The sequence below is a fragment of the Ovis canadensis genome, chromosome 12, assembly GCF_042477335.2.
Source record: "Ovis canadensis isolate MfBH-ARS-UI-01 breed Bighorn chromosome 12, ARS-UI_OviCan_v2, whole genome shotgun sequence".
In the NCBI taxonomy this organism is placed as follows: domain Eukaryota; kingdom Metazoa; phylum Chordata; class Mammalia; order Artiodactyla; family Bovidae; genus Ovis; species Ovis canadensis.
Window position 1 is genome coordinate 81,393,577 of NC_091256.1, and position 22,964 is coordinate 81,416,540.

Genomic DNA, 22,964 nt, shown 5'->3' on the forward strand with positions numbered 1-22,964 from the left:
TCACTAGTCTTTCGAATTAGTGATAAATGAAGGACTCCATTAGGGAGTCATTTAATTTTACCAAATTAAAAACTACCACATGCCACACAGTACCTCAAGTGATCCAAAAAGTGTACTTGAGAATCATTTGAATACAATGCACACAACATGAAATAAATTTATTAAGGAAATTTTTTTTTAATATTTATTTGGCTGTATCAGGTCTTAGATGCAACATGTGGGATTTAGTTCCCTGACCAGGGATCGAACCCAGGCGCCCTGCTCAGGGTCTTAGCCACTGGACCACTGGGGAAAGTCCCTAAGGAAACATTTTTAATAAACATAAACTGATTTATCCGTGTGACCACCATCTTAATTAAATATTTAAGTTTTCAAATTCATGCCAAAAAGATTCTCTTACTTTATGTACAACTAGAGACTGCTCTGTCAGGCAAGTGGTGTAGTGTGATTTTGTGCTGTGGCTTTATGGACTGAATGCTCTAAAGGCTTATAACCCTTAAAGAACTAAATTAACGGGCTTCCCTGGTGGCTCAGTGGTAAGAATCCGCCTGCAATGCAGTAGGCCCAGGTTTGATCCCTGGATGGGGAAGATCCTCTGGAGAAGGAAATGGCAACCCTCGCCAGTATTCTTGCCTGGGAGACACCATAGACAGAAGAGCCTGGAGGACTATGGTCCATGGGGTCGCAAAACAGTCGGTCGGACACAGCTTAGCAACCAACCAACCAACAATTAAAATGACAGCTCTTCTGCTCTTTAACCTTCCACCAACAGTTCTATACCCCCAACACTATTACCACGATAGCAAAGCCAAAGAGAAACAGAAGCCCCCTATTTCCTCTCTGGTTCAGCACTCAGAACTCAACAAGTATCCTTCCCCCAACTCTCAACAACATCTTTACCTCATCAAGTCTCCCTGCCAGTTAAAGGAAGAGAAATGTGAAATGGTCCCTCTCAAAGTGTCAAATTTACTTCCTTGAGTCTTAAGTGAACTGAAACCCTGAAAATGTTTGAATTTTTATCCCTTTATTGTATGTACTCAAATATTCAAATAACAGATTACAATTGACTTTTTCTCCAAAAAGAAGAGTATCTATTCGACTCTAAACAACATCCAAACCAAATCCTAAGAAAATCTAAAAGTATTTTTGAGCATTTTAATAGACAAAGTTGATTTGACCTACAATCTCACGTAACAGAAAGTGCCTTTCAGCTGTTAACTACCTCTTCCACTATCAGGTATGTGACTTTAAGTTACCTACCTATAAAACAGAAATAACATGTATATAACTAACTCAGGGATTTCTCAGGACTAAAAGATTTCATGCATATGAAGTGTTTAGAGCAATGTAAGTACTCAGTAAATTATTATTTGCTATTATTTCTAGCTGATATAAAGTCTGCTTATAAAAAAATAAAAACAAAATACTAAAGAATACAAAAATGTTTTAGCTCATAATCCTATGGAAATTTTACTTACCTAACTTAATAAACAATTTAATAAAAAAAATAAAAAATAAATCTTTAATGAAACAATAACAATAAAAACTATTCTAGAGGAACTTAAGTAGTAGGAAAATATGCCACAATTCTATTTTAAATCTTCAGTTCAAAAATATTAACCTTTTAGTGTTTCTGAATATGTAGTAAAAAGAAACTCTTATACAGCATCTCAAAGGTTTTGATTAATGAAGAGTCAATTTGGAGGCGGTGGGGAGGGGAGTTCAGATGTGCCAGAATATTCAAATATGGTGGGAAGTTAGCAAATGCTCTCCCTGGAGAAGGCAATGACAAAGCTAGAGGAAACTGTCAAAGCAACCATTCCAGAGCTCTGGAAACTGATAAAAAAACACAGAGCAAATGAATAAGTGGCTACTCATGAAAAACTATAGAACCAAAGGCAAGAACTGTGGGAGTTTGTGGCATTCTTGCCTGGGGTTGTTTCCATCTTCCATCCCATCTGGGTTGCCACGGTAATCATACAAGGGAAGACAAACCTTAAAAACTAGCAGATTCACTTGCAGATGCGGCTGGCATGATTCAGATTTAAGCAGAGAAAGAGGTCCACTCCAGTGTCATCAACAACAGTAGTAATCTCAGTGCCAAACATGGCAAGAACATAGAAACAGTAGCAGCACAAAGCTGCAGTTGGCAAAGGACCAGACATTTAGCAGGAAGATCCAGAAAATGGCAGAGCTGTAAGGGTTCTTATTCTTAATAAACTCTCCACCTATCCATGAAGGAAAAACCAGAGAGAGATCAAGCTATCTGCAAATCCCTGGCAAACCATGAGGGGGTGCACATGCACAGAGGAAATGCAAGAGATCCCAGAGGAAAACAAAAGCCAGAGCAACTTAAACCATGCCAGAACCTTTAAAACACAAAAAGAATCATCACCATCAAGGGAGAAATAGAATGAAACACAGTGTACAAGCAAAGAACAATCACTGGCTGACCCAAGCTATGCTTACACAGGGCTAGCCAACGCCAAGCCAGGTTTAAAAATACAATAAAGATATTAGGCTGAGCAGAAACAGTAGCAGTCACACACTGTACATCAAACAGACTCCACAGATTTAGTACAGACATGTTACTAAACACAGTGCTAAAACTACAGCAAGAACCCTCAGGGGAAACAAATTAGAACACAGATTTGCTATATTACCCAAACTTTTCGGTTTTCAACAACAAAATTACAAGAAATTCAAAGAAACAGAAAAGTGTGATGAAGAGTGAATACACAAAATGTGATATATTTATATCCACTTAATAGATATTATTCAACCATAAAATGGATTTAAGTACTGATACATGCTACATATAATACAGATGAACCTTGAAAGCACTAAGCTATGTGAAACAAGTCAGATGCAAAAGACCATATATCGGATGGCTCCAATTCATGTCCAGAACAGGCAAATCCACCAAGACAGAAAGCAGATTAGTGTTTTCTACAGGATAGGGCAAATGGTGTAGGAAGGGTGAACGCTAATGGGAATAAAGTTTCTTTGTGTGTTCAGTCGCTCAGTCATGTCCCACTCGTTGCTTTCCCATGGGCTGTAGCCCACCAGGCTCCTCTGTCCATGGGATTTTCCAGGCAAGAATACTGGAGTGGGCTGCCATTTCCTCCTCCAGGGGATCTTCCTGACGCAGGGATGGAACCTGCATCTCCTGCATAGGCAGGCAGATTCTTCACCACTGAGTCACGTGGGAAGCCTCTAAGGTTTCTTTAAAAGTAAGAGTATTAGTCATGTCTGACTTTTTGTGACCCGATGGACTGTAGCCCGCCAGGCTCCTCTGTCTATGGGATTCTCTAGGAAAAAATACAGGAGTGGGTTGTCATTTCCTCCTCCAGGGGACCTTCCCAACTGTACACAGAGGAGACTTCATTAATGTGCATTCTTTATGGGGTGATAAAAATGTTCTGGAATTAGGTAATAATAATGGTTGCCTAACCATGTGAATATACTAAAAAAACACTGAACTGTACACCTTAAATGGTGAATTTTACATTATGTGACTTGATCTCAATTTTTTAAAAAAGTACCAGATGAAAATCCTGGAATTGAAAAGTTTAATAACAAAAATTTAAATTTACTAGAGAAGTTCAACAATAGATCTGAGAAAGACAAATAGTCAATGAGCTTGAAGATCAATATAAACTATCCAATATGAAGATCATAGGGAAAAAATGAACATTATAATAAAGAGAATCAGGGAGAGCTACAGGACAATATCAAACATACCAATTTATATATAATGGTAGTACCAAACAGGAGAGGGAAAAAAGGGCTAAAAAGTATTTGAGGAGATGAGGGCAGAAAACTTCCCAAATTTGATTTTAAAAAATCAGTCTACAAATGTAAAAAGATAAACCCAAAATAAACACAAAGAGCTCAACACCTAGTCACACAATTGAAAGACAAAGGCTAAATTCTGAAAGAAGTAATAGAAAAAGACGTAGGCAGTGGAGCCATAGTATAATTAACCACTGACTTCACATAAAACACAATAAAGGACAGAAGGCAGAGGAATGATAAGTTCAAACTGCTAAAAGAAACACTGTGGGACCTCCCTGGTGGCACAGTAGGTAAGAACCCACCTGCCGATGGTGAATTTTACGTTACATGACTTAAATCTCACATAAAACTCTCATAAACCCAGGGTGCATGGGTCCGATCCCTGATCCAAGAAGACTGCACATGCCACGGGGCAACTAAGCCTGTGTGCCACACTACTGAGCCAGCCCTCTAGAGCCCTCGAGCCGCAACTACTGAGCCCACATACTGCAACTCCTGAAGCTTGTGCACACCTAGGCCTGTGGTCCACAAGAAAAGCCACCGCAATGCGAAGCCCACACGCCACGATGAAGAGAGGCCCCTGCTCACGGCAACTAGGGAAGCCCGCGCAAAGCAAGGAAGACCCAGCACAGTCAAAAATAAAATAAAATAACTTTTTTAAAAAGAAACATGTCAATCGATAATTCTCTATGTCCAGCAGAAAAAGAAAGAGAAAGATAGTGCTATGTTGTGTCCAACTCTTGCAATCCCATGAACTGCAGTCTTCCAGAGTACTCTTTAAAAATGATGGATGCAAGGGACAGTGCCATGAGTATGACGTCCAGCATACAAGCTGAATGGACTGCTGCAGTGACCATTGCTGCTGGGACAGCTGCAACTGGTTATCTAGCTTACAAAGGATTTTAAAGATCATCACAACAAATCTAGGGGAAACCCTCTCATCCAGAAAGACAACCCCAAGGTAGTACATGCTTTTGACATGGCAGATAAAGCTGGGTACTGATGACGCTGCTGAATGTCCAAAATAGTTCCCGTTCTGTGTTGGATCTGACACAAAACACAATGAAGAAACCAGAGACAATATGGGGCCTCTGATCATTAAGAAAAAAGACACTTAAATGGATGCTTTTGATGCTGTAGACCAACTTGTCCGGGTGTTTCCTGACTCTTTAACTAGAACGACTACCACTTCTGTCTAATTCAGCTCCTCTGATTTCTAGATGTGGTATATTGCAAACTACAGCTCTCGTATTCACCACATCTGCCTTGTATGCTGAACCACTTGTATGCACAATTGTTGAAACAAACAAAAAGGAAAAAGGAAAAGCCAATCTCATGGCCCAGGGGTTACTTTGGTTCTATAAGGATCTGTTTCTTTACATTTAAAACTGACATTATTATATAGTTGTATGTCAAAGCTAACATATTAAATTATTCTTAAAATTTAAGAAAAGATGGGGTGATAAAAACATTTCCAGATAAGGACTAGAGACTCTATTACTAGCAAATCTGCCTTACACACACACAAGAAAACTACAGTCCTCCAAGCTGAAAGAAAAGAATAACATATGGTAATTCCAATCCACCTAGACAAATAAAGAACGCCAAAAAAAAAAAAAAAAAACAGAGAAACAAGGAAAACAGAAAGACTACATATATATGTGGTCTTATTTTTTCCTCCCTTAACTTTTTAAAAAGACACTGTAACACTGTCTTGTTCTGTTTATATATGAGGTATCAGTTCAGTTCAGTCACTCAGTCCAACTCTTTGCGACCCCAAGGGCTGCAGTACGCCAGGCTTCCCTGTCCATCACCAACTCCAGAAGCTTGCTCAAACTCATGTCCATTGAGTTGGTGATGCCATCCAACCATCTCATCCACTGCCGTCCCCTTCTCCTCCCACCTTCAATCTTTCCCAGCATTGGAGTCTTTTCCAATGAGTCAGTTCTTTGCATCAGGTGGCCAAAGTATTGGCTTCAGCATCAGTCCTTCCAATGAATATTCAGGACTGATTTCCTTTAGGCAGGACTGGTTGGAGCTCCCTGCAGTCCAAAGGACTCTCAAGAGTCTTCTCCAACACCACAGTTCAAAAGCATCAATTCTTCAGTGCTCAGCTTTCTTTACAGTCCAACTCTCACATCCATACATGACTACTGGAAAAACCATAGCTTTGACTAGATGGACCTTTGTCGGCAAAGTAATGTCTCCACTTTTTAATATGCTATCTATGATGATGATAATAAAAAAGGAGACGTAGATAGAGCAAGTTTGCACCAGAAAGCTCTACTTGACTAGAATTTAGTATTCTTCTCAAGTAAATTGTCATAAATTAAAATGCATACATTAATACCTAGAGCAAACAGTAAGAATATAACTTTTAAAAGCACATCCACGAGGGACTTCACTGGTGGCCAATGGTTAAGCACCTGCCCTGCAACGCAGGGGACCTGGGTTCAAAACCTGGTGGGGGAGCTAAGACCCCACAGGAGGCAGAGCAACTAAGCCCATGCCCATAACTACTGAGCCTGGATGCCACAACTAAGCCTTGGGGCAACCAAACAAATAAGTTCTTTTTAAATAAAAGCACACACAGGAAAAAAAAAAAAAAGAATTTAAGTGGTACAATAAACAATACCTATTTAATACAAAAGGTGGCATAAAGTAGAAATAAAAAACAAAAAATATGTATGACATATAACAAATAGCAAGTGACAGACAAAAATTCAGTCTTATCATTAATTGAATACAAAAGGACTAAATACCACATCAACAACAGCAGTTCTCAGACTAGATTAAAAAAATAGGATCAAACTATATATAGTGCATGTAAGAGTACTCTTTAGATTCAATTATACAAACAGAAAGCAAAATTTTAAAGAAAAGTACATGCAGACTGTAAGAAACCTAGACTGCCTATATTAAAATCACACAAAACAGACTTTCAGACAATAAACATTACTAGAAAGAGGGACATTTCATAAGATTAAGTAAATCATTTCATCAGGAAGATAGAACAATTCTAAACATACATGCAAATGCCAAAAAAGGCCCAAATTAAAGTAAAACTCAACATAAAAGAAAAATAGAAAATTCAACAATAATAAGAGACTTCAATACCTCAATCTCAATAATTGCTAGAACAACTAGACAGAAAATCAGCAAGGATAATGCAGACAATACTATCAACTAACTTGAATTAATATTTACTCCACCTGTATTAATAAATATAATATTCTGACAACAGAATATGTCAACATGTAACATTCTCCAGGGTAGAGCACATGCTAGGGAATAAATCATGTCTCAATAAATTTAAAAGGACTGAAATCATACAATGCATATTTTCTGATCACAACCGCAAGAAAACAAAATTAGACATCAATAACAGAAGAAACTTTAAGAAACCCACAAACATTTGGAAATTAAAGAACATACCTCCAAATAACCAATGGATCAACAGAAAAAAATCATAAAAGGAATCAGAAAATACTTTAAACTGAATAAAAGTGAAAATAAAGCAAAAACTTATGAGATGAGGCTCAAACAGTGCTAAGAGGGAAATTTATAGCTGTAAATGCCTATGTCAGACAAGAAAAACCATCTCAAATCAATAACTAACGCTTCCAATTTAAGAAATTAAAGAATCAGACAAAGATCAAACTAAATCCAAAGCATGCAAAAGGAAGGAAATATAGTTTAGAACACAGATCAGTGAAACGAAATAGAAAAATACAGAGGAAAAAAAAAATCAATGAAACCAAGTTCATCCTTTGAAACGATCAACAAAAATACTGTTAGCTAGATGGGTCAAGAAAAAATAGACACAAATCACCAAAATTATGAATGAAAAGAGAGGACATCACTACCATTCCTATAGGAGTTAGAAACATTGTCTAAGTGAACAGTATGAACAAATTTTAGGATTCAGATGAAAACTCCTAGTAAAACACAAGTTACCAAGCTGTATCAAGTATCAAGCAAAAAGAGAAAATCAGAATAGACCTATGCAAGAAAATAAACTGAATTAGAATTTAAAATCTTCCCATATCAATTCCACTCCTAAGTATATACCTAAGAGAAACAAAAAATGTCCACACAAAAACTTATATGCCAATATTCATAACAGCATCATTCATAGTAGTCAAAGGAGACAACAACCCACATGTGCATCAACTTGATGAAGAGAGAAACAAAATGTGGTATATCTATGGATCCACACAAAGGAAATTTATAATTAGTATTTAAAAATAAAGAATTAATGGAGACTGGCTATAACATGGATAAACCCTTAAAGCACAATGCTAAATGAAAGAACAATTCCATTCATAATAGCATCAAAAGAATAAAATATTTTGTATTAAATTTGGCAAAAGAAGTACCTTATACAGGAAAATCATAAACAGTGCTGAGATAAATTAAAGAATACCTAAATAAATGGTGAGTTATTTCATGTTCACAGATTATAATAGTAAGATAACAATTCTCCCCAAATTGAACTGTATACTTAATACAATTCCAATCAAAATTTCATCAGAATTTTGTGCTCACATGGACAAACTTTTGTGCATCACATGGATGCTAAAACATTTTATGAAAATTCAAAAGAATCAAAACTGCTGTAATAACTCAGAAAAAATACAAATAAAGTGGGATAACTTATACTTCTTCATTTCAAAACTTATTATAAAGCTACAGTAATCAAGACAGTATGGTATTAGTAAAAGAACAGGCACATAGATCAACAGAAGTTTATGTTTTTAAGAAATTGCCAAACTGTTTTCCAAAGTGATTTTTACCATTTTACATTCCCCAGTAATGAAATTTTGCCATCTGCAACAATGCATGGGCTCAGAGGGTGTCATGTTTGGTGAAAAACGTCAGTCAGAGAAAGACAAATACTGTTTGATATCACTTATATGTGGAATCTAAAAAAGAAACTAATGAATAAAACAAAAAAAGGAAACAGACTCGCAGAGAAACTAGTGGTTACAATTGGGAAGAGGGAAAAGGTGAAGAGCAAAATAGGAGTAGGGGATTAAAAGGTACCCCTTAAGAGGTACTGCATAGCACAGGGAATATAGCCAATATTGTACAGTAACTATTAACAGGGTACAGCCTTTAAAACTGTGAATCACTATACTGTACACCTGAAACTTACATAATCTTGTAAATCAACTATAATTTTAAAATATGTACATATGTGAAAAAAAAAACTTTGTTGTATGAGACAGATAAGATAACATGGTGAGTTTTGCTTTGTTGCTTACTTGGGAGTTAAATAACCTTCTAAGACCATATTTACTCATCTCTACATTAAGAAACTAAGCATCACTGTTATGATATTAAATCAGTATACCTCTCTCACCAAACACACTGCTTAGGATATTTCCAAGATATTTTCCAAGACCAGCTTGACTTTTCTTAAACTGCCCAATTTTTCCTTCCTCTTCTTTTGTTTCTCATTTCACACAACCCAAAAATAAGTGTCTTTCAGCAACAGTTACAATGAGGAGTTCCCAGATCCAAAAGAAACAGAATGAACAGCTTTTATTTAAGTTATTCAAAATCTACGATCTGATCTCTATATTCTTTTCTTAGCCCTTGGTATGTGTTAATTTGCAAGATTGCCTTTCATAATTTCTATAAAGCAATATTCTTCTTGCTTAATAATGCTGTCTTTTTCTATAAGAATAGATTATACAGAAACAGCTATATTTAGCAAATAGCTAATACTGTATCAATTTGATTTGGTCTTTTATCCTAAATATCTGCATTAGGTCATAAGCAGAAGCCAATTCATCATCTCAACCCAGTTTGCAGAGTAATGAAAAATTAAGCAACAAAGTCAATCAGCAAGAATCTTATTACCACAAACTTTTCTACTATTATTTCTAAATCACAAGTTTGTAATGTCTTTCAAAAGATCAACTTCCTTCAGCAAACTAAAATAGACCATAAAAAATAAATTCCTTCTATAGATAATATTCTTTTGTAAGATCCTCATATACCTTGCTGGCTACATGTTCTAAGAAATTACATTTATACAACTGAGTAGATTTTTAGTTAAAGAAGGGAAAAAATAATTACGGCACAATCATCTAGCTTTAGTCTAGAAAGCTAAATGTAATAGAAAAATTAAGACATTAACACTGAATAAAGACACTGATGTTAACCAACAACTAGCAAAAATTCAATACATAATAAACTAGAATATTATTAGTAAAAATGATAATGAACTCAGAATGAAGGCATCTCATGACAAGAAACTTAAAACACTAATATCCAAAGATCTCTGGTGATACAGTTTGTACTAGACTACCTCTTTTAAGTTGTACATGAACTATTTTTGTTCTATCTTTACACAAATTAGTCTAATTAGAACAAATTTAATATGGACTTACAGTGGTTTCTGTCCCCAAAAGAAGTCTATTACTGAAAGAAACTTCAAAAAGTGAAGATAACTACTGGAGTTTCATATTTAAACGTTTTAAAGTATTTAAATTATGATGAATTAGATAATCTCTAAGCCCTCTGCAACAATTTTCTTAAATCGGTGAATCACAAACTGTACACATTTTCACAAGAGAAACAGAAGACATGCCAGACACTGTTATTTACTATTAACTTCTAGTTATTTTACTAAATAATGAAATTTAAAAGTAAATGACATTTTGTTTGGGGAAGAAAATTTTAAAAAAAACTTAAATCTTGCTTTACTACACATTAGAAAATAAAAACATTTAATAAGATACAAGATATTCCAGAAAGAACAGCAAACCTTGAAAAACTCTTCAAGCTGTTTGCTGTGATAGAGGGCAGGAATGTTGGCAGAGAACTGTAGCAGGTCTTCAGCACACTGTCTCCTCTCTTCAATAACGGTTTCAGCAAATCGCCCTAGAATTAAACAAGAGTCAACACTGAAGGAAAGAAAGACCAAAGCTGGTTTGCAACAGCTGAGCTTCCCAATGAGAAAGCACTTTGCTGAGATCAGTACGCAGTCTTCTGAAGTCAAATCTAGTCTCCGTAACTGGAATCACTCGTGCTCCCACCAGGGAAGAAAGGAACGTTTCTCATAGAAGAGGATGCAGAGGTGGCAACTAGCCAATAAATAGTGCTGTCATAATCTAAAGGCTGTCAATACAAAAACCTTGCCATTTAAGAAGCTGGCAATTTGAAACTAAAGTTGAAAAGAGAATTATAAAGAACTCAAATAGTTTTCTACAGTAATTTAATACTGCAATTACTCATATCATTTTCCCTTTCCCACTCCTTTTTGATTTATAAAAGGAGTCGAAGAGAGGAAATTATGAGAACATCTGCATGGCAGTGGGGTCAAACACCTCAGCTTGAAGCGAAAAGATTTCAAGCCAATTTCCACGTGCGATGCTGTCAGTGTACACAAAGCACGCTCGTGAGAAAACAGAGAACCTGCACGGTGCAGTGAGCTCTGGTTTACAAGGTGATCGAAAGGTAATTTCATAGAAATTTTTTTAATGATATATACAGTTTGAGTGCTGATAGGACATTTTCAAATCTGAGTACTTTGCGCTACTCTCAGGTAAGACCACTGGTTGGTATTTGTCACACGCCAAGTATCATACTGACTGCAATTTAGGTTAAAAAACTATAAAATCAAAAAGTAACACATCCCATACTTGACTGGCTTTGCAAAATGTTAATGAAAACAGAAGCATAAAGAGATTCTTAGTTATAGGCACCAAAACTTACTGGAAATAAATCAACTTCTTAGCAGTTATCACAGAGCCGCAAATGAGTGAAAGGGAGGAAAGAAATAGACAGATTAAAACAGAGCCCTCAGTTGCTTTAGTCAAAGCATTAAATACTGTACACCCAAGAGTACAAAGAGAAAAGAGGTCACTTTTACCCTGCCACACTTCTTCCAGGAGCTTACTAAGTACTTAATATAACGATAAAGTAAGGAAATCTGTTTTTTAGCAACTTTTTAAAATATCACATCTGTTTTCCACTCACTCAGAAACACAATTAATGATTAAATCTTGGTATGCTAACTAAATTTGTGCCAAATCTCTACTCTCCCTATTGTTTATAGGGAAATTTGTTTCAAAATGCTCTATTGTGAGACCACAGAATTACAAAAAAAAAAAAAAAGATGTTCTAAGCTAGGAAACATCACACACATCTAATCCAACATACTTTAAAACCAGCACTTACATGTAAGATTACACTATCTCCCAGCTGACAAACTTAAGATAATAACTAGACTTTGTGGAAAATAACTGAGGTTCAAGCTTGTTGATTTTAATCATGACATCACCTTAACATGGTTAACAACAGAAAGTGAACAGGTTTTTAAACAGAAATAGAACAGAAATGGCTCTACATATATAACAACAGAAATGAGTGTGTATATATATAACAGTAGAAATGGTTATACATATGTAACAATAGAAATGGGTATATATATATATATAACAATAGAAATAGTTATATAGAAAATGAACAGGTTTTTACAAGTCTATGAAGTGTAAATAAGCAAGGTAGTATGATCACAAAAACGCTAGTCAACCTTAAAAAAAAGAGAGAAAGACTCCTAGTTATACTACCCAAGGCAAGAATTTGAAACTGAACAATTAAATGCCTCAGCTTAATGTGTCTCGAGTCTAATGAAACGTTAACCCTAATTCAATGACAACTGAAAGAAATGGTTTGAGAGATAGACCTGGGTTCAAACTACTTGCTCTCTCACTTGGTAATTATAAAATTTAGGTTGATGACATCCTAATTTACAAAATGGAGAAAATGAACAAGGTACTCAAAATGAATAATTCCATACCAAGCACATGCATGCATCCACAGTCACTTCAGTCGTGTCCAACTCTGTAACCCCATGGACCATAGCCCACCAGGTTCCTCAGTCCATGGGTTTCTCAAGGCAAGAACACTGAAGTGGGTTGCCATGCCCTCCTCATCAAGCACATAAAAAGCTCTTAATAAACCAATCATGGTTTCTTTAAATCTTCAAGTATCATTATACTGTCCAGTATATAGAATGGGCTAATATATTTTTGTTGACTATATGAGTAAATAATAAAAACTTAGAAACTCTGTCCATAGAATCTTCCAGACAAGAACATTAGAGTGGGTTGCCATTTCCTTCTCAGGGGATCCTCCCGACACAGGGATTAAACCCATGTCTCCTACATTAAACCCACGTCTCCAGCATTGGTAGACCCGTTCTTGACCACTGAGCTATCTGAGAAGCCTGGGGGGTGGGGAATAGACAATAATTTCCAGCTTACCTTGAGGTTACATGTGGACTAAATTCTGGCCAAAAATATATAAATGAAATCTATTCTGCAGCTTACCAGAAATCTCTTTAAGAGATAACTGCTACACACCCTCCTATACACACTCTCCCCCTCCTCCTCTTTTTTCTGTCTCCTCTTCCGCTTCCAGGAAGGACTAGGATGTGGGAGGTTAAAAACAAGACAGAACAAGGCAGGAAGGAGCTTGGATTCCTGATCACTCTGGAGCCACCTTGCCTACAGCTACATCCAGAGCATATGCCATGAGAAGCCAAAACTAATATTATCCATTATGCTAAATCTACTAGTTTCCAGTTCACACTCAACAACTACATTAAATTCTTCCAATGACAAAAACACGTCTAATGTGACACTGCTAGCTTACCTATCAATAATATTACCTGGAAACAAACTTCTGAGAACTGTAACATGTAGCACAAATTCTCTGTCCTGAAAACAACCTAAGATATTCAATCCTGGGGGGAAAAACACATTGGCCAAACAGGTTAAAATGACAGCTAAAAATGTCCATTATCCCTTCTTTTGCCTAAATAAGAATTTGAGTATTCATCAGTGCTTAGGATTATTGTCCAGCATATTTATCCTTTAAACAAAAAAGCAAACTGCAGTACCTATAAATTCAATAGTAGTAATTGTGTGAGCATCTATAATCTTAGAACAGAAATCCAGAAAATGCACACATTATATTATGTTTCAACCCACAAGACCACCCGATATTATCTTTAAATGAACTAATAATTTGTTGAGAAATATAAATGAAAAACTTCCCCATATTTGATGACATCCTAAAAAATGCTAGTTTACTAGTTGAAACAAATACATAAAAATTTGGCTGCTTTAATCCTAGTGTGATCAATGACTCACCTCACCTCCCCATTAAAGTAGATTTACATGCTTAAGTTGTGAGTATATCAACTTCTAAGTAGAATAAACATGTCAAAAGTGCATTTTTGCTCTATTTCTATTGATCTATGCATTTCTATTCCACTAAACTTGGACAAGCAGAGATGAATTAGAACATTTTTCAGAGTACAACCAAAATTAAAGGCTAATGCATTAAAAGGTTCAATTACACTAAATCCTCTCATCAGAACAAATATGATAAAAGAACAAACATGTTCACTTCTTTGTTCCCAAGATATTTCAGAATAACAAAAATAAAAAACAGTATTGGTAGCACAGACAAAGAGAAGCAGATAAATTTTAATGCATTGACTACTGGCTCTAATACATGTAACAAAGCCACCTAATTTGACAATTAAATTTAAAAGTAGCAAGATTCAACAGTAATTCTAATGGGAGACAACGCCCTAGGGGCTACTCTCAAACTGTTAATCTTTTAATATCATCATAACCTCCCTTGAAAGTCAACAACAATGAGAAATTATAAACAGGTGCTTCTCTTACAGCCTTTAAATTTCCATTTACAGGAATGGAAATTTTATTTTCTTGTGAAAAGTAGAAAAAGTGTAGGTAATTTATGATAGAAAATGTAAAACAAATTTTTCCTGAGGTTTATTATGCAGTATTACACATTATGTACTATATTATTTGTGTGTGAGTGTGTAGATATTATCTCTAAGTCACCTCTACCACCTCCAAATTACTCCACAATGGTTTGCTATTAAAAGCGGCAGAAAGAAAATTAAACCAAAACCTTCTCACAAAGCTGGTAAAGCACTGAAAATACAGTCTCTCTCTTTGATTTATGGGCTTCCCTGGTGGCTCAGAGGTTAAAGCGTCTGCCTCCAATGCAGGAGACCTGGGTTCAATCCCTGGGTTGGGAAGATCCCCTGGAGAAGGAAATGGCAACCCACTCCAGCACTCTTGCCTAGGGAAGCCCATGGACAGAGGAGCCTGGTACGCTCCAGTCCACGGGGTTGCAAAGAGTCAGACACGACTTCACTTTCACTTTCACTTTCTTTGATTTCTAAGCTATCTTTGAAATCATCTCTATTTTTTTTTAATTATGAAGAACAACTCATGAAAGCAGGATTTACAGCTTTTTTAAAATGCAACTGTCAGTAACCAAAAACCAGTTAAACAAAACTAAAGGTTATCCTTGACCAGTAAGAAACTAGCCAGAGAAGCTTGGTGCTAATTCCTAACTGTATTAAAAACTCATTCACAAGGCAAAAAGAAGACAGAGGCCGAGTTCTTAGGTGTGAATTCCCTCTAGTCAACAGCACCAAGAACGTACCTCTAGTTAAAGAAGTTAGATTTAAGACTCCTTCCGACTAAGGAGAATGTATACTCCGGGGAATCCTGGGGCGTTTCACTCAGAGGGTGTTAGAAAGGACTTACAGAATTAGTGTTTCTCTTGGCTGCTAGGGGAAAGATTCAAAGAAGTGGGGCTTTGTTTGCTCTTTCAGGAGTGGGAGCCATTCTAAGATTCTGTTAATTCTATCTACTTCTTCGATTCTATGGTTTTAATAAATTTTACTATGAAGCAAGAAAAATGAAGAGAGGCTAAGGCTGTGATTTATAAAAGAAACTCTGCAGTCACCATGGTAGCCGGGATGAAGCGCAGCTTGATCATTTTTGTGACTTGACAATGTCCATCTTTTTGTCTGTGTTCAGACATGATGACAGAGTGGTCTTGTTTTACTCTTGCTCCAAAGACACAGGGCGCCCTTGTCTAATGCTCCTATTCTGTGAAACTGCTTATATGCAACAGGAGAACACCACAGCCTAGCTGTGAATGCCAGGCCAACCCTGGTAAGAAACACCGAGGTCGAACAGATAGGGAGTGTCGGCCAGTTCCTTCCTCCATCTGCCAGGAGCTGCTCTTCCCATCCTCACAGGAAATCACAGTGTGAGGAGAGATGTAACAAAACAAACAAAAAACAGGTTTTCATGATCTCAAAAAAGATCAAGATTGCGAAACCTACAAACTAATACTCCTTTAAAATGTCAGAACAAAGACCCAGCACAGTCAATAAATAGTTATTTTTTAAAACAAAAGCAAAATAATAATTTTTTTTAACGTTAAAGTCATGAAAAGACAAAAAAATGCATAAGGAATAGACTAAAGAAACGAACCTACAGATATAATCCTGGATTTAAAAAAAAATTTTTAGAATAATTAGAGAAAACTGAATATTAACTACATATTTGACAACAGTATAACATCAGCATTAAATTTCTTGAGTAACAGGGGAAATATGGAAGTAGGGATGACATGTCACAAAATCTGCAATGTATTCTCAACTGGTTCAGGAAAAAAATGATACACACAGACACAGGAAAATGTGGCAAAATGTTCTTTAGTGAACTTGAGCCAAAGGTACACAACTGTTCACTATATTTTTCTTTAGGCTTTTCTGTAAATTTTGCAAGTTAAAAAAATTGGAGAAAAATAAAATGAATTAAGGGCCAGACTGGTGAGACATAGAGCCAGGAGGTGAAAACAACCATCTCAACTATCCCCAAAGAAAACAGAGAACTTCCTAGAAGAGACAACTAGAGCCCTGGAAGGCTAACCAGAAGCTTCTCAGCGGAGCCGGGCAACACTGACGGAGGAGACACGGAGAGTGCGGTGCGTTAGGGGAAGGGCAGACCAAGCGACAGATGAGAGCTAACGGAGCTGGTGTGCACCAAGCACTGAGCTACACACGCTACCGATATGACCCTCAGGACAAGAAGCTATAATCCCTAACTCCTCAATAACAACACAGGCTCAGATGTTAGTTTGTACAAGATCACATCACTAGCAAACAGTGGAGAGGAGATTTGGGCCTAAATCTGATTCCAAAAGGCATGTTCTTTTCCCTGAAACACTCGAATAGTAACTACGGATCTGATGGTTCTGTAAATCACAAACAGGACTCTTTTGCAGCTGAGGCTCATGTACTAAAAATGTGAGACTAGCTAAAAAGATAGATGATTAACTAAAACTTCCCTGCACACAGCCACAGCTGCTGCCTGCAGGGTTCACTGCAGCTATAAGTATTACAAATGGACTGCACCAGTTACTGAAAGAGATAAATTGCTTACTTGCTAAGATTAATAAGAAACTTTCACTCTTTAATATATAAGGATGTGTAGAAAAGTTGGAAATAACCAACTAGCAACAGACAATAATAGCTAAGAATCTCAACCAATCCAGAAGCCATTCCCTTGCACCCAGTGACAGCTGATCATTTAATTTGCACAAGATCACAAGCTACTTGGGCACAGTTGAATTCCACAATACAGAAGGTGTAAGGTAGAAAGTAAAAATGTCTCTCCACCCACGTCACCACAGCCTGCACACATTAGGTACGTCTTCACACAAACATGAATGTCTATTTAAATACAGATGGGATCTGACTAAACATACTGCTATGCAACATTTGTTTCTTTATCTTAAAAATAAATCTTGGACATGTTTTCATATCAGTGTACCACAAATAGCTGCAGAATCCTGTAATTGTCTAAGTTTGTATGGCACATCCATACAATCATATAGTGAGAAAACTCAGCTTCAGTTTTCTTCTGTTGAAGGAGAGGGAGGGAGAAACAGAGAGCAGCGCTGACATACATGACCTACCACGGGTAAACAGCCAGCCAGCGGGGAGCTCCGGTGATGACCCAAGGGGTGGGCTGCGGGAGGGGGAGGGAGACCCAGGAAGGGGGCATATGGATACAAAAGGCTGACCCACATTGTTGTACAGTGGAAACTAACCAAACTAAAGCAACTATATTCCAATAAATAAAGGGGGAAAAGTGCTGCAAGGACACTCATCTGTATACACATATATGTGTCCAGACATATGTTATGTGTTCTCAAAGTGTAGTCCACAAACTGCTGGGGGTCCCCCAAGGGCGTTCAAAGAATCAATAAGGTCAAAAACATTTCCATAATGATACCAGGACAGCAGCTGCAATCTTCACCACATGGACATCCGCACTGGCAATCTAAAAGCGGTGGCAGTAAGCCGCTGACCTCTTGCCATGAACCAAGACAATGGCACCAAACTATACTTATTAGTAATCGTCATATTCCTTATTGCCACTCATATTAAATTTTTTAATGCCAGTTTTGCATAGCAATGTCCGTGATGAAGCATAAAAATTAACTTTATTAAACCTCAATACTTGAGGCCATTTCTTTTTGAAAGTCTGTGGGTAAAAAATATATAAACTACTATGACTTGGATATCTCACAGATATTTTCTCAAAAATAAACAAAGTGAGCCTAACACTTCAAAGAAAACAACCAATGGCATCATTTTCAGTGATGAAATTCAAGCTGTCAATTCACTATAAGCTTAACAGCTTCCTAATACTTTAAAAAATTTCCTTTAGAGATCTGTGGTGATAGTTAACATTGTCGGAGTCTATCTAATGAAAATGGCCAACATTTGCAAAATCTGCATAACTCAGGGAACCAATACTTGTCAAATGATCAATGCATGTCATAAGCTTACACATAAGTAAAAGATACATTCAAATCTAAGACAGACAAATGGATTTTAATACAACAAAGGACCAAAGGTTCATTGATTCAGTGTCAGATTCCATAATGTAACTAAGCCTTTAAGAAATTACTGCTGTCTACCCAGCCATAGAAAAGAATAAAATTTTACCATATGGAACAACATAGATGGACCTCCTAGAAGGGAGTATGCTTACTGAAATTAGTCAGACAGAGGAAGACAAACATTGTATATTTTCACTTATTTGTAGAATCTAAAAAATAAACAAATGAGTATAACAAAACAGAAACAGATTCACAGATACAAAGAACAAACTAGTGGTTACCAACAGAGAAAAGGGTGAGGGGAGGGGCAATTAGTGGTAGAGGATTAAGAGGTACCAACTACTAGGCATGAAATAAATATGATACCAGGATGCAAGGCACAGCACAAAAAATATAGCCAACATTTTATAGTAACTTCAAATACAGTATAATCTAGAAAAATATCAAATCACCATGTTGTACACCTAAAACTAATATAATACTGTAAATCAGCTATACTTCAGTAACAAAAAAGAACAAATTTACCACTATCAAGCTTCAGTGTATCAAAGTGTATCCTCAACCATCTGAAAAGCTGTTAAAATACTCCTCCCTTTCTCAACATCATATGTGTGACCCTAAATTTTCTTCATATGCTGCTGCTGCTAAGTTGATTCAGTCGTGTCCGACTCTGTGCGACCCCACAGATGGCACCCCACCAGGCTCCCCCGTCCCTGGGATTCTCCAGGCAAGAACACTGGAGTGGGTTGCCATTTCCTTCTCCAATGCATGAAAGTGAAAAGTGAAAGTGAAGTCCCTCAGTCATGTCCAACTCTTAGCGACCCCATGGACTGCAGCCTACCAGACTCCTCCATCCATGGGATTTTCCAGGCAAGAGTACTGGAGCAGGGTGCCATTGCCTTCTCCGTATACTTCATCACATTTCACCACAGACTGGATCCAGAAGCAGATATGAGAATTAGGTATTTTTCTTTTAATCCAGGCATTGAAGATTCATTTAAGTAAACTAATACTACACTAATTTTTCATAAAAATACTCACATTACATTTTTAACTAAGTACAAAAGTATTTTTAAACTTCTAGTGTGATAAATATATTTAATAGCTACAACCACATAAACAAGTTTTTCAAGCTTCAATAATTTTTAAGAGTGTAAAGGAGAATTCTGAAGCCAAATATCTAATAATCAATAATTATCTCCCTGTAGACAAGAGAATAGATGTGTAGTAAAATTTACTAAAAAACAGGAAGAGGTATACTCCAAATTGTCCTCCCCAAACTATGCAAATTTCTACTCTTCCTATATCTATTTCCCCATACTAGTTATAATCAAACTTTTAAATTTCTGCCATGAGACTGATTTTTAATGTAACATTGTCTGTAACTAGTCCAGCTCTTAAACCTTAACTCATTATTTCTGTATTTTTCAAGTATATATATGGTTAGGCATGGTGCTACAAGCTGAAGATACATCTGTATATAAGAACAAAGCAGTCTCTAAATAACACAGCTCAGGAAAGGCAGAGGAAAAGACAGGTATAATACAAGAGAAGTTTCTTTACTTTCAGAATACAAAAACAAAACCTGCTGTTGTGGCGTTATAAGTATGATTCTTAAAACTCCTCAGAATAGTCAATTTTTTACATTATTTGCACCTTCATAATAAAAGTAGAGAATCAGAAGACTTAAAAACCTGACCAGATGAAAGCCATATCCTAAAGCACTTCTGGATCACGACGCTTGCTTCAACTATGAGACTACATTTCTGAGAAAGCAGAGGCTCCAGTCACTGTATACAACAGTGCCCATCTCTAAAATGTTTCTTGAATTAAATGTGCTCATAAAACCCCCAGATAATTAAGGGTTAAGGTGAAATTAACCATAGAAGACTCTAGTAATAGAGTCTTACGTTCACGGCATGTAGCCAGCTACAACTTGACAACCTTAAACAGGACAGGCGTCATGAAAAAAAGGAAGGAACCATAGAGTTTGGACAGTAACTATGAACAGAAAGCAAGAGAAATGTGGAGAACCAATGGGATGTCTAGACTCAAAGACCAAAAGCAAGCAGTCAGAGGCTAACAAGCCTACAATAACAAGAGTTCATGGATCCCCAGATGCTGAGTACAAGAACGTAATGAATGGATGGAACCATCAGAACTAATGGTTCTATGGCGAGTGACCAGTTGCCCACTTCCCTCAATTGTTTTTTTAATCTTTCTAATCATGCATCCAAGATACTTCTTGCCATTACTTATATTTTGAAATGTCAGCATATATCATAAATTGTTAATATTTAGCATTTATTAAAATTAAAGAATTGTAGCAAGAAGCTTTCAATGACCCCTTTATTCTGGCATAAATGCCACTGATGTTGCTATACTATGTAAGATTCTCTGCATCTTGCGCCCAAATCTCAAGGAGCTGTGAAAACCCGCTGAACACCCTGAGGAAGCAGGTGTGAAGCTCAGGATACCGTGATCCTGCAATCAAGCCAGAATGAAGAAATCCCTGTGCCACGAGAACTCTGAGCCAACAGAGCCAGGATAACGTCATGTCACCCAGAATTCTTCTAAAGTCAAAGACAGACAGCAGGGTTCAGTCAAGAGATCAAAATCGCACAGCAACTGGAACAGGAAAAATTTAACATAAAGAATTATTAAGCATGACAATGGAAAAATAGAAACTCTAAAGTGAAAAGAAAATCCTAGTGAATACCCCAGGGTACCTAAGGAAAAAAAAACTTGGAAGGGGGAAGCCCTCCCCACGGTTTGATCTCAGATCCTCTTGGAAAAGGTATGGTTACAGCCACTGGATTGGGAAACATATGCTGAGCTCCACGGACTGGTCCACAGTCACCAGGAAAGACCCCCTCCATACTTCAGAAGGGACAGGGCTGGCAGGTGGGCAACAAGAGAATCACAGTGCCGGGAGCCCACGCATAAAGCAAGGTCGTGCAAGGCCTGGGGAACACGCTGTCAGGGTCAGCAAGGCCTCAGGAAATGACTTTCTGAGGTAAGGAAGGCAGGCCAAAGCTGTCAGACTGGCATGCAGAAGGGGGGAGCATCAAGAATCTGCTCGCCTACAGGGCAATGAGGCCTGAGCTCTAGTGTCCTGTCGGAGGGGTACAGAGTGCCAGCGGGCTGCAGCTGAGGGGCAGATACACAGAGAGAGTGTGTGTGAAGCCCACTCTCCAACAGGCCTGGAGACCGTGGAGTGCTTAGCTAGATGGCCATGGACTAACTGCGGCTACAAGCTCATCACGAGCCTGGTCTCCAGGTGTATGGCTGAGGCAGATGCTTCTGGCAACAGCGCAGCAAAAGCAAGAAGAAAAACAGTCCACAGCAGACTGCAAAGAGGGAGAGGAGACCTGACCCTCCCAGAGCGCCCCACCAGTGTCCCCTACAGTTAAGCATATGTTTAAGTGGAGCTTAACTGCAATACTCACTGTGAAGGGAAACGCTTAAGGAGTCCAGCCTATTCATGTGGAACAGGAAATGAAAGGACCTGAAGGGAATTCCCTGGAGGTCCAGTGGAACTAAAATGGGGGAACTAAATCCCACAAACCCCACAGTGAGGCCAATCAAAAAAAAAAAAAAAAGGAACAGACCTGAAGCTAAGAGGCAATAAATGGATAACGGATAATTGGCATGGCTTCTTGGAACCAAGAAGAACCAACGAAAGAGCCCCAGGAATTCCAAGACGACCTTGCAAGGCAGCATTTCCCCAATGCTGATAAGAAATATAGCTAGCATCAGAACATACTCTATAAAGCCATTATACAAAAATCAACATGGTATAGAAACAAGAATTAATGTAAGAATAGACAAATAAATGCCACAAAAGAAAAAACCCTTAATTAATGGCAATGCATATGAAAAGTATAACTAAGATTTCATTAGGAAAAATACAAATTATTGAATAAGTGATCTGACAACAGATATCTAACTATCTGAAAGAAAACTAAAATGGAGCATCATCGGACATCCCATTCAAACAGAAATTCCACACAGATATTAAAAAGAATTTTTTAAGCTATAAAAATCATCTTACAAGCAAATGTAGGTATGGGATGACCTTTCTCATCAGGACCAAAACCATAAAATCTTGGCAAGGTTAGTGGAGGAGCATTCAGGAATAAAACTGAACATATAAAAATTTGTTTGGCAAAAGCTATCATAAACAACTCTGAAATAAGCACATGTAGGTGTATATGTATATCGGAGAAGGTGATGGCACCCCACTCCAGTACTCTTGCCTGGAAAATCCCATGGACAGAGGAGCCTGGTGGGCTGCAGTCCATGAGGTCGCGAAGAGTCGGACACGACTGAGCGACTTCCCTTTCACTTTTCACTTTCATGCACTGGAGAAGGAAATGGCAACCCACTCCAGT

At 37.4% G+C, this 22,964-nt stretch overlaps 1 protein-coding gene, 1 non-coding gene and 1 pseudogene across 9 annotated transcripts in view; 2 read left to right on the forward strand and 1 right to left on the reverse strand.

The window, feature by feature from the left end:
* Positions 1 to 22,964, reverse strand: part of RPS6KC1 (ribosomal protein S6 kinase C1) — a 210,675-nt gene that overhangs the window by 147,248 nt on the left and 40,463 nt on the right. For 4 of the 8 annotated variants that reach the window (XM_069544174.1, XM_069544173.1, XM_069544172.1 and 1 more), the window contains one exon: positions 10,577 to 10,692. The exons of the other annotated variants lie outside the window; for them this stretch is intronic. In XM_069544174.1, the coding sequence (XP_069400275.1) occupies positions 10,577 to 10,692 (116 nt within the window). The remainder of the gene's footprint in view (positions 1 to 10,576; positions 10,693 to 22,964) is intronic. 8 annotated transcript variants of the gene reach the window in all.
* LOC138929729 (CDGSH iron-sulfur domain-containing protein 1 pseudogene) lies at positions 4,606 to 4,916 on the forward strand (annotated as a pseudogene).
* TRNAW-CCA (transfer RNA tryptophan (anticodon CCA)) lies at positions 14,822 to 14,893 on the forward strand. Its single transcript has one exon. It is a non-coding gene; the product is annotated as a tRNA-Trp (tRNA).